The sequence below is a fragment of the Daktulosphaira vitifoliae genome, unplaced genomic scaffold, assembly GCF_025091365.1.
Source record: "Daktulosphaira vitifoliae isolate Bord-2020 unplaced genomic scaffold, ASM2509136v1 Scaffold_1, whole genome shotgun sequence".
NCBI lineage: Eukaryota > Metazoa > Arthropoda > Insecta > Hemiptera > Phylloxeridae > Daktulosphaira > Daktulosphaira vitifoliae.
Window position 1 is genome coordinate 20296557 of NW_026099572.1, and position 13763 is coordinate 20310319.

The 13763-nt window shown below is 24.8% G+C and overlaps 2 protein-coding genes across 3 annotated transcripts in view; both read left to right on the top strand.

Annotated features, from left to right (window-relative positions):
• Nucleotides 1–13763, top strand: part of LOC126893590 (locomotion-related protein Hikaru genki) — a 54847-nt gene that overhangs the window by 29277 nt on the left and 11807 nt on the right. For both annotated transcript variants that reach the window (XM_050663945.1, XM_050663946.1), the window contains 2 exons: nucleotides 7633–7767; nucleotides 9142–9291. In XM_050663945.1, coding sequence (XP_050519902.1) covers nucleotides 7633–7767; nucleotides 9142–9291 — 285 coding nt within the window. The remainder of the gene's footprint in view (nucleotides 1–7632; nucleotides 7768–9141; nucleotides 9292–13763) is intronic.
• Nucleotides 1–13763, top strand: part of LOC126893595 (peptidyl-alpha-hydroxyglycine alpha-amidating lyase 1-like) — a 68501-nt gene that overhangs the window by 19036 nt on the left and 35702 nt on the right. The gene's annotated exons all lie outside the window — the stretch shown is intronic.

Consider the following 13763-nt stretch of genomic DNA (forward strand, 5'->3'; position numbering starts at 1 on the left):
AACATATTGATACTATATGAATCAAAAAAAAAATTTATTTACTTTAAAACACATCTAAGAACGTTTGTAAAACTAATTTTTATTTATCAGTCAATATTTTATAAATGTTTATTTTAAAGTGAATAGAGTCAAGTGAATTAAATGACAACGAATGGGATAATTATAAAATCATTATTCCTCTTAGAATATTCAGTAGATATTGTTTTAGATAAGAAAAGTTCAACTTACAAGTATATAGTTATCTGTATACGTATTAATAAAAAAAAATTCAAAAAATATTAAAAATTGTTTTGCAATTATCCCATTTATTTATATTTATGTCCATTGACCGTACTAATATATTTTAGCTTCGATGCGAAGCTGACAAGGTATTAATTTTATTATGATGTGTTTTTTTTCTGTGTGTCTGTTACCACTGTTTCTCAGCTCTCACTTGACTGATTTTGATAAACAAAATGTCAAAAGATCACAAACCATATTTAGTCGAAGACATTATCTTCAAAGTTTGAACAAATTTTCTTCGTTCACCGTAAATAGACAATATCATTCAAAAAATTATAATTTTAAAAATTGGTAATTTTCGATGTTTTTTATTTTTACTTAAAATTGCCATAAATTTTTTAAGAATGACATAATCAATAAAAATTTTTTTATATATTGATTCATTAGGTATTTACCTATCATTTAGTGCATATATTTTTTTAAATTTGACAGTTTACGTGTCCATAGAAACATTTCAAAATGATAACTTTTCTAAAATAAATGAACTTTTTCAACTTAACTTTTGAAAATACTGACACTTTTATATATATATCTTATATTGAAGCTTATACTTTAATTTAAAAAAATATTAACATCTGGACTTGTCTTCTGATACTATATTTAATTGTTATAATAAATACTTATTCATATATTATACTTCTAAATCAAAGAACTACTAATAAGGAATAATGAAGAAATTTATTAGGAATTCATTTTGCTTTTGGTACAATCCACCAATTTCTTAAAGTTAAACACTATCTACAGATTTGAATGGAATCAGATATCATCTAAACTTGCCCTATTTATTTTACGTCCATACTGTGCCGTGCCCGACTATGCTTCCGTATTTTTTAAAAATTTTATTTAAAAAAATGTTTACAATATAATAATTACGTATGATAAAGTTTGAACACAACATTTTTTAACTTTACAAAATAGATGACTTGTTGTTTGATATTTAATGTGCAATTTATATTTTTATGATTTATTAGATATTTAATCGTGAATAATTTTAGTTCATAAGATATTATTTCAAAAATGTATTGAATACTTGTGAAAAAATTACTAGGTATAAGAAATATTTTAATTTATATCTAAAAACAATATTAATGTACCAAACAGAAAAATATTTATTTCATTTTTTAAAATATAATAATTTGAGTAATAGTGTTACAAAGAACAATGTAAAAACTTGATATTTTTAAATTAAATTTTATCTTCTAAGAAATTTTAAGAATTATTGTTATTATTTTTCTTGAGACCAGGTATTTGTAGCAATGAAAAGTTCAACAAAAATTATTATTTATTTTTTTGCACTTTTAAACTATTAGATACCATTGGAAATAATTCATCTAACTTTTGTCTTTGAACTCTTTAATTTAATTATTATCAAAAAGAAACGCTATTTATTTTTAATGAATAACTTTGAATATTAATACTTAAAGTGAAAAATAATTAAGGCACGTCACTTTTAAAATGTTTAAATGAATGAGATTTTTGAAATTAACCCTATTTCATTTCATAAATTAACTCAATTCATAATTGTTAATGTGCTAGTCTGTTGAAAATACCCTAATAATGATATGTTTAAGAAATTTATTTCTAGAAAAAAAGCAATAAAACACTTCTTGGGCATCAAAGCATGTACTCTTATTGTAATTACTCAGTTTTTCACATATCTCATTTTAGGAAGATAATTTTAAGTTAAAAGAAATATTTTGAACAGCTCTCTAAATTCAAAAAAATATTTTAATGTGTAATGAACAAAAGTAACTTACTGTATTAAAGTGATAATAGAAAAAAACTCATTCTTTGCGTAGAGAATAATTATTTAAATACATTCATTTTTTTTTAGTCAAAAATTAAAATTTCATTGGAGTTAATTTTACTTGAGAAAACTATTGCTTAAGTTTTAAAATAAGACTTGATAGTGGTTGAAATATTGAAGAACGATGCATAAAAACTGACGCAAGAAATATGTCAGTTATGAAATACAAATAATAATAAATGAAGTACAGAAAAATTAGAGATCCTACTAGAATAGAACCTTTAGAGGGTGTTCAAAAAGTAACGAAACAAGTTTCTATTGTTATAATTAATGAAAATAATAGAACTACGTTTCCATACTTACTGAACACTCTATATAATATGTCTATACAAAGTGATTCGTTTATTATGAACCGCTTAATAATTAATCAAAAAATAAAAAATATATTTTATGTTTCTTTTATGTTTTTCTTATTTTATCAATTATAAAGTATTATCAATGTTTATCCCTTATAAGTGTCAATATTGTTTTTTTAAATGACAACATAATAAATTGATTAGTTTATTAGATAATTATCTAATTATGAAAATGACTGATTTATAATAACTTTTGGACCAATATTTCGGAAGTTATTAACATTTTATAATGATGGCTGGAGGTGCGGGTGTTATTATTTTTGTCACTAGTCATTAAAGGATGAACATAAAAATTACTTCATAATTTAAAAATAAGAAAATAATGCACCTAAAAGAAACCAAATACCATTTTCATTATTATGTTAATTTTTTTACTTTTTATGTGTTACATAAACGAGTCACTCTGTATACATGAAAATAGATCTTATTGATTTCAAGAACTATAGAAAGATTTCCTAACTTAACACCACATTTAATATTATTATATTAAATAATAATATATTTAATATACAGGGTGGCCCACCACTCACTGACAACTTAAATAACTTTTGATCCAGTTAATATTTTTAGTTGATTTTTTTTTTAAATAATAGTTATACGTTAGGTCTATAGCTATATCTCAATAATTAATTTTTTTACATTTTATTAAAAATATTAATTATTTTAAAATTTTAAATAAAAAGTAAAAAAAAAATCTAAGATAGCTATTTTGTAGAGTAGAATTTAAGAAAAATTTTAGTAAAAAAATATCTTATTAATATTCAGTAGTAAATATTCTGTAGCGTTTTGAAGTTTGTGAAAATTTGAATTTTCATGTACTATTTTACGGTATTAAACATTGAAATACGTATTGAGAAAAGGACAGAAGAAAACGCTATCTTTTCATGATTACTGTGTATACATATGATGATAGTGTGTATACATTACAAACTTGGCATTAATACCATGATAAGAAATTAGATAAGGCAATTATTACTTATCACTCTCATTCAAAAGTATATTGAAAAGATAGCGTTTTCTTCTGTCCTTTTCTCAATACGTATTTCAATGTTTAATACCGTAAAATAGTACATGAAAATTCAAATTTTCACAAACTTCAAAACGCTACAGAATATTTACTACTGAATATTAATAAGATATTTTTTTACTAAAATTTTTCTTAAATTCTACTCTACAAAATAGCTATCTTAGATTTTTTTTTTACATTTTATTTAAAATTTAAAAATAATTAATATTTTTAATAAAATGTAAAAAAATTAATTATTGAGATATAGCTACGGACCTAACGTATAACTATTATTTAAAAAAAAAATCAGCTAAAAATATTAACTGGATCAAAAGTTATTTAAGTTGTCAGTGAGTGGTGGGCCACCCTGTATAATAGATAATTTAATACTATCGAATATTTTTACTAAATCGATTAAGGCCATTTGCTAATAACATCATAAGGGAATATCAGTGTGGTTAAAATCACAAGATTCCTAACAAATGTTTTAAAATGAGATAACACTTTGTCATCTCATTTTAAAACAAAAATATTTGTTCAGAGCCTTGGGCTTTATTGGCCTCTAAAGCCAATATAAAAATATTTTTTCTCATAAAGAAAAAGATATGTTAAACTTAATTGGAGTCAATCATTGCCTCGATAAAAAAAAATATATATTTCGGTTTTTCAAGTATACTCATGTTAATTTTAATGATTTTACGCAGCCCAAAAACTGTATGTATCAAGTGTTAGTAAAAAATTAAACGTTTCTGTATTTTTAAGTGTTGAAATAAATCACGTAAACGTCCAAATCATGAAGTAAAAAATACGAATTACAGGAATATAACGGTGTTCAAAATGCTCAATGTTGTTAAAATATTCCTATTTCTAAGTGAATCTTGTTTTTCTATAGCTTTGGTACAAGTATTTGTACTGGCACTCTTCGTTTCTCTAGAAGTTCGTAATATTATTCAAGAAATAATAACAAGAGAATATTTCAAAGATACTTTAGGATATTACATGCGGCTTTAACAAATGCAAAACGCCTCTTGAGCTGGGTCAGGTGGCTCTGTGAAAAATAGTGCAGTCTTGTCGTTAAGTAAAAAGGGGAAATGAAGAACAGAGGACCCCAGATGCATAAATGGTCCACGAGATATTGTGTTTTATACATGGTTATAATTTTAAAACCTTATTTTGTGAAATGGGTTATAAACAGGTGCTGTATAGAAAACAAATTGTTATCGCATAAAATAATAGTCATAAAAACAAAAGAAGTAATTTAGCTCATTAAATTATGCAAGTGTTTGTTATTGTTTTTTTTTACTATTAAGTAATATTTATTGGATGATAAATTTAAAATACTTCCCTTCGTTAATTGTTTTGCCAAAACCATTAATTTATTATAGTTTTACTATCATAAAATAACTTAGAAAAAATAATATCAAATAAATATATGAAATATTTTTTACAGTATTATTGTTGTTGAACTGTGAGAGTTTCATATCCATAAATATTACCTGTTAAATATTATAACTTTGAATATCAAATGTGTATTTCTAATATTTTATATCAAAAAGGTATATTTCAACATAAAAATGAAATATTGCTCGTATGTGTCAATGAAATAGGAAGCTATAAAATTATTATGTATTCCTTTGTTGTCTTCGATTAAAAATGACCTATTCAGAAGGTATCTTAAAAGGGAGAATATAATTCTGTTTAAGAATATGGATATTAATATTCTATGATCTATGGTATTTTTACACCCTTTTGGGCGACTGTAATCGTTTATCTTCGAACAACGAAAATAAGAAAACCGTTAAAATTACTGCAAAGTCACTTGTAGTAGTTATTGGAATTACTTTTCTTTATTATTATTATTTTTTATTTTCTCGTCCTTTGCCACACTTTAAAATTGCAGGAATGCTATAAATTGACTCATATTAAACTATTGCGCTATGCAAACGAATAAATGTTAAATATGAGAATTATATTGGACGTGACGAATGGTTATTAACATTAACTGTCCCCTGGCTAATATGACTTACTGAAGGTTATTACAATATACATTTTTAATGGGCTGTACTTTTATACGTGACTATATTACACGCGTTTGTTATGCACACATTACACAGAAAATGTATAATATGTACAAATATTATGCGCTCAAACGGTGTATTTAAATATACATATATTTATGTTTTTATACTCGGCCATTTGTAAGTATATATGTACTTGTTATTATTGCGATCCTACATTATTTTTCCTGGTTCCGGTGGTAGTACTTTCATCGTACCTTCTGTCAAATGAAATTTTATAATTCACCCCCTCCCATCAATCCGATGAGCAAGTACGGTGACTGAACAAAATTGCTATCAATATAACATGTACAATAATATTGGCGGCACAAATGTTTGTAGGGCCTGGGGACTCTGTCAATGGTCGTTGAGTTATAGGAAAATATATTACAAAACAGACTCAACGCTAGAGTAACTTTTTAAAAAATTCGACTTCTCATTATTGGTAAAAACGTATTAGTTTAAAGATATTATTTCCAACATGTTTGAATATAATATAAAAATTCTTCCGGTAAATACACAAGTACCAATTATGTAAAGGTTTTTTTATAAATATTTTTACCATAAAAATAAATTTGTAGTTTTAATACTGGGTATATTAATTTTTACTTATTATTTATCTAACATAAAAAAAAATGACCAAAATGTGCGAATTTTACATTTGCATTTATTGTTGTTATTCCAAGTTTTTATCCGACCTATTCTTAGACGAACAAAATAGACACTAATATAGAGTAAGGATAACAGTATCCTTGTAATCTTTCATTCTAACGCGTTCGGTTTTCACTCCAAGTGTCTATGAAATATAAAACAACTCGTTTATCATGTATCCTCGTACTATGCAAATAATTTAGTATTCTCTAGTGCAAATTCACTTTTTGCTTAGTAAATAACATCAAACAGCAGCAAGTTTGTAATCAATATATAGAGCTCTATATTTATCAATTAGTTATTTATGATTAAAATCAGCCTTAATTACTTATAAATAAGTAATGCGTTAATACTATCACTCTTATTGAACTGTTCACGGTTTTAGTTAAAATTTAAATGCTGTAGAATACTTCTTAGCATTTATTACTTAGTTTCATATACGAAATCAAAAGCATTTTCATGAATTTTAATTGATCGGGAAAACAATTCTCATAAAAATAATTAGAAATATAAATATTATTGTAAAAAGTTTTTAGTTTTTGTCTGTGATTTAAAAAGTATTATATTTTATGTTTTTTTTTATTAAGTAATTGATTACGTAAAATTTTTTCTGAGAAGTTTTATTTTTAACTATATCATTACATATCATATGTAATAAAAATCATTAATCTTTTAATTGAAATTTTTACTAACTAAACATAGAGTATTCTTTAAAACCATTCTTATTATACTAAATATATTATAATTAATCTATTTTATGTATTGTTTGTTTTCCTACAACTATGATGTCATCTACTTTTGTTTTCAGTTAACATTTGAACTGATCTTTGACGCTTGCACGTAGTTTCCATATTATTTTTCAACTATAATTATTATTCTTCTTAAGATTCACAACAGATTGTAATCTGTTGTAGAAATATTATCTATATTAAATTAATGAATTTCAAAAACAATTTAGACATGTTTAATTGAAAAAGAAACACATTTATTTAAAAGTTTTTTACATATCATAAAATACTATTTTGAGTCGGAAAATTGACTTTTTTTATTGAACGTATTACATTGCTGTATTGATTTTCTAAAATCACACATATTTTGTTTTTAGTATACATTTCACGTATCACTGAATTTTCTGTTGGATTAGTGATTACTCGTGTTTAAATTTATCTGAAATTAAATCCAATATAAACTCAGTGACCGATACATACACTATCTCGCGTACGATTTTTTTTTATAACTGTTTTTATTCCTCTTCTCATCCTAAGTCCACTTACACACGCATGCACAAATGCACATGCTAAAGCCACGGTGTTTACTTCTAGTTCGTTAAAGTTAAGTGTCCAACGAACTGTACGTTGTTTGTTTTAGTCGTCGGTTTGTGACTTTTTGACAATCTTATAAAGCAAATTTCAGTAAGAGAAAAACAAAAGAATCGCAAATAACCATACTAACATGCTTTTTAACTTTTTTCAGGATGGGCTATTGGTAATGAGGAACGAAATTGGAAGTATCGGCTATCAATTTATTATGTAAAACATTTTGATAGTGGCACATTCACCTGCACAACACCGCGAGGAATCAATAATACGATATCATTGCGCATATCAGGTTAATTAAATTTTTTACAAATATAATCTATTATGTTTACATTTTAAACGATATATTGTTTGAAACTTCCAATAAATAAAATAAAATTGAAAAATTTGCGAGATTACAAATGATACTTGCTATTTGATAAAGAAAACAACGTTTGATTTCAAGATTGTTAAGATATATATTTTTTTAAATAGTGTTTTAAATTGTTTGTGTAGGAACATAACTTAAACAAAGGATGCAATGAGACAATTTTAAAAATATTACTCCTATTTTGTACTAGTATTATTAAAGAAGTTTTTCGTTAAAAAAATATCCCATTCTCAAATTTTATATACTTTCAAGTTTATAATTTACTTGGTATATAATATTTTTAATAATAAAATTACTAGAAAAATGTTCAAGGTTCCGATACATACAATAATTAAGATGGTTTCTATATTTGTTAAAACTTAATTTAATTCAATTAATACTTAACATGTTAGTACAAACTAGTATGTAGTCGAGAGTAAAGAAAATCTTTTAGCTAAGAACACTGACAAAGAATTCCGCATGAATTATGAACTATTCCAGATTAAATTGTTCAAAATAAAAATATTTTTCAATAAAATAAATTATCAAGTAATTAACAAAAAATTGACATAAAAATATTTAACTCGTAACCGCAATATCGAGATCATTTTTGTTTCAATCAAAACTAGTGAAAATGTTAATAAAAATAATTAAAATTAAAATATTTTTACTTTTAGCTCCACTCTTAAAATATCTATATTCTCTTTTTAATTTAAATTACTAAGTTCTTATTAATACATTACCGAAAGTTTGTTCTTATTTAGATTTTAACTTAAGGGTAATATTTTAAATTTCTTTTGACATTTATTTACCAAATATTTTGTTTTCTACATAATAATTATTAATTAAACTAAAAGTATTTGCAGGTTCATACAAATATGCAAAAATAAATGAATTTTTTAAATCAAAATATATTATTTTAGTAATAATTTATGACCAGCAGTATTATTAAAAGTTTCTGATTGTAACTTTTGAATATATTTTAATTTAGTAAAGAAATTGAAAAATTAATGTAAATCTTACTAAAGCATACCTGAAATGGTTTTTCCATTTTAAATTGTACTTAATACTCGAAGATCTCTAAGATAAAATGTCAGAATACACAATAAATTATAAATCATTTTCTACTAAATAATTAATTTTTATAATCTATACTTTTTTTTTTTTACTTTATTTGTTTAAATTTTCACTGATTTTAATATTGAATTTAGAGAGGTAATCTTAATTTGTTTTACTTTCAAGTTTTCATATTTCAAAAATAAAATAAGTATTAGGATTACACTATAATGTTTTGCTACAAATATATAATTTTTACAGATATACATTGCAAACCTGTTCCTAGTATGGACTTGAGTTTACATTTGAATTATAGAGCTAGTGGACATAGACTTGGCCAAACAGCTTATTTCAACTGTCCGCCTGGATTTTTCTTGAAAGGTCCAGCAAATATTACTTGTCTCCCTTCAGGTAAGTTTTAAATATTTTTAAATTTAAAGAAAAAAATTATAAATTATTAGGAAAAAATATATCAGAACTGATCTTTTAATTAAACTAAATATTTTCCTCTATATTATAAGACATTATAATTTTCTGGTATTAAACATATTATAAATGTTAAAAAGTGTAGAAATATTACTTGTCATTAATCAGTAGTAAAATATTAAAATACTTGAATTGTTGCAAAATTTATGTATTTACTAATCCTTTTTAACACAAACCTTAGCTGTTAAACGTGTTAAGTTTAAAATGAGTTTGAACCCTAAACATACAAAAACATTTTTTTAGGATTATTAATCGTGATCTATTAACCAGTTTACGAGAACCTTATGATACAAAAACATTATCTTTTTTCCTAAGAATAATGGCTAGTAATTAAAGCAGGCAACACTCACAGATAATCGTAATTTCACAAATCTGAAATGTCCGAAAAAAAGAGGGCAAAAAAAATAGCTTCTAATTAAATTAACTTTTATCTTATATATTGTATAAATTTTTGGACCTTTCTTCTATCTGACAGACCTTAGAAATAATAAGATGTACCTCTATTAGCAATATGAACAGAGTATATAATCATTACATTATTACAAATTCTTTGTTTTTAAAGAAAAGATGTTGTAATTATGTCACGACAGCAAATATTTTGTTTCAAAATCTACAAAAAAAAATCTCATTCAGAGTAATTTGCTTTTCCATTCTACATTAACTATAATATTTAAATTTGCATTATGCCTTTTAAACTATTATAATACTACTGTGTACTGTTTTTCGTCCAATCTTTTAATTAAAAAAATAATATTTGTAATGACTATAAAATATCCGCAACGCATTGTACTTGTTACAATACTAGCTACTAAAAAGTAAATTTATTTCATCACTATAAGATTCACATATTTTTTCCCTGTGTATAAAATTTTAATGGTTTTATTTATATAAATAATTATAAAATGATGTTGATTCTACGCAAGTTATTTTATTCGTTCTAAATTTTTATTTAATTAAAGGGCTTTTAATTACAACAAAATATGTCAATCCAACGCAAGTTTCCCATTTTTACTACAATTAATTATGCCACTATTTCAATTAAAACATAAATCATTTATACTCATTTAAACAGTCAATATTGATATAAGTGCAAAGCAATCTACATAAATAACTAGTTCCGCTTTGGTTGCGTTGTAATATTGCTGATGCAACTACTAATTTAAAAACATCAGAATTACATTTATTTTTAATGAAACAATTTTTTTTTTTTTTTGAAAAATTTAGTTCTACTCAAAATAATATGTAGAATTCAAAAATAATTCAAACATAATGCTGAACATTATAATATTATTATTACCTTTTAAAATACACCCAACCATCACATTAACTGAATAAATAGGTTCATTCGATTCTCTGACACTCTGTTATAAATTTCTCCAAATTGATATGAACTATGTGACTGTTCTCATATCAATAAATTCAGTTAAACTGCCATTATAAATCAACATGAATAATTTAGTGTAATAATTTGAGACGTGTGAAATAATTTCGCTAATAAATAATAGTTCTAAGAACCTACTCTCGTGAACTAGGATTTATGTAATAGAAATTTACCGGGAAAATTATGTCAGGTAAACGTTGTAAAAGCACTTGATATTAATTGGTCTAATTGATTATTAAAGATAATTCAAAAGTTCAAGACTTATGCTAAACATAAAATATTTTTGTAGAATAACCTCCAAAATTATTTTTTTAACGATTAATCGCGATGGCTCAACTTACATGTCCCTGAGCTTAACTATTGCAATTTTTTTCGTTCGTAATTAGTAAAACCTATTGGTGTAAACGTATTCGCTAGCTACTTTGATATCAATAGCTAGTTGTGTCGCGTCCATTCACCAGAAGATCGCTAAAAGTAAAGTGACAAAGAGAGACCCTAAATAAAATTAATTCTCTTCCCTTTTTCAATGCGTTGAGCTTTTTATTAATGATCAAATTCCATCAGTCGTCTGTCAGCACTGGAATCGACCTATTACTCTCACAAATCAACGTTTTATTTTTATTTTTGTCCCTTTCATGGATATTTATGGACTCTATACTTGATTAGTAAAAAGGAATTTGATAAACGGTCGTAACAATGAAAGTACACATGTGAAATACTTTCTTTAAATACTTACTGCGTGTATATTATACTTATTCACTTAATAAATAACATCGACAATTTAAATACGAGTACCCAGTGCGTTACATAATTATACAACCGAGAGAAATGGAGCGGATTTCTGAACAATCAGAACGGATGTTACTGAATACACACGTGTGAAGGGGTTCAGCAATAGTTGGGTTAACTTTAGGGTGTATAATAACACTTCGAGATAGCTGTTAATATTTATTGTCCTTGAATGGAATCGATTTACAGTTTTGTCGAAGAACATCGCTTAACATTAAAACAACAAGAGGTCTGTGCATGAGTGTTTGTCCGATTTCTTGGAAACGTTTTATGTGTATGTACACTATACTTGCCTAATGTAGGCTAGCAAAGTTTCCCAGCCTGTGTATCGAAGTCTTGTAATATAAGAGAAACTTTTGTCCACAGATCACTGCACCGCAGGTAAACTGTTTCTGTTGCACAACTTTCTGTTCACTTGCGCGCACTCTAATTCGGCCTTATAAATAAAATACGAAATTCTCTATATTAACGTATGTATGATTATACGGTATAGTAGTATTGTATCAGAGATATAAATAAAAATAAAAAGACTCGGTAAAATTAAATTTCCAAATAAAATTACTCTATAAAAACATTGTTATTGCAGAGTAAACTACAAATTAAATTTAGATAAATGTTTCAAGTTTTTGAATAAATTTTTTCTTGTAGTGATGGAGTTATCGAAAAACTTATTCTGCTGAATACATGCCAAAACTTAACACATTCTTTTTTCCTTTTGAAAATTTTCAAAAATCGGTTTTGATTTTGTCGAGCCTTCGGGCACAAATAGTAGGTTTTAGAAAGGATGTTAAATATAAATAGATAATTTATCTGTTATAATTATAAGTTGATAGATTCAGTTATTTATTATGCATGGTAAATTAAGTTAAAATATAAATTACGAGCATAGCTTACTAATTTTAGCTTCGCATCGAAGCTAAAAATATATTAATTTTACTATCATGTGTTTTATTTATTTTTTGTGTCTGTTACCACTTTTTCTCAGCTCTCACTGAACCGATTTCTTTCAATGATACGTAAAAAGATCATGAATCGTATCTAGTCGAAGACATTACTCTCAAAAATTGAAAACATTTCCCTCGTTCTCCGTAAATGGCGAAAATCTCCAAAAAAATTACAAATTTAAAAATCGCTAATTTTTGAAATATTTCTTACATAAAACTACTATAACTTTTTCAAAAATGACCAAATCAATATAAATTTTTTTTATCAATGCATGTTGTTTTTACCTATCATTTGATATATTTGTTTTTATTAATCTGACGCTTTACGTGCCCACAGGGGGGGTTTTAAAATGACAACTTTTTCAACTTATCTATTGGAAGTGTTCCGGAAATACTGACTCTTTTATATATATTTTAAAATAAAGCTTATGTGATATACTTTATTATGGAAAAATAAAATTTCGGACTTTATTTTGTCTTCATGGTGAAAATGGCTACCGTATGCTATTTTTGTGTGAAAATCCTCGATTTTATATTTTACATTATTAACTTTATAATGCTATAACTTTTTGAAAAATACATGGATCAATAAAACTTTTTTATGATAAATACTATTTATATACCTCTTTTATTTGACATACTTTTTTTTTAAATACTATTTCTCTTTATATATTTATATATTATAAATATATATATTTATTCATATATTATTACACTTAAATATTAACTTATTATCAGGACATAAATACCAATTTTTTAAAATTAAACACTATCTACAGATTTGCATCGGAGCGTTTTTTATGATAGTGATTTTAATCAATGTCAGATATCATTTACTTGACCCAACTATGCCACGTCGCCACTTTGCCGTGACCTTACTGTGCTGGGGTTTTTTTTTTGTTATTTCTTAAAAATTATGTTTGTCCTTTTTTCAAAAAACTAAAACGATACTGCTATTTAAATGGATAGTATTAACATTATAAAATCCAATAGAAAATAAGTTATTTATATAGGTTAAAAGTTGAATTATTTAAACTATTATATAAAATTTAGGATCAAATATGTAAATTAATTTTAAAATAAATGTGTGTAAGTGGCCTATATTTAAATTTGAATAAAAATTATTTACACGAAATATCCTCCATTTTATTATAAAATATAAAATTACTAAAAGTACTATATTTTTCCATGATTTTGAACTACACACAAATATGAATAATTTCTACATAAATCACAAATTTTAAACACCTTAATTGTTGGTTGATTGTTGTTATTAAATATTC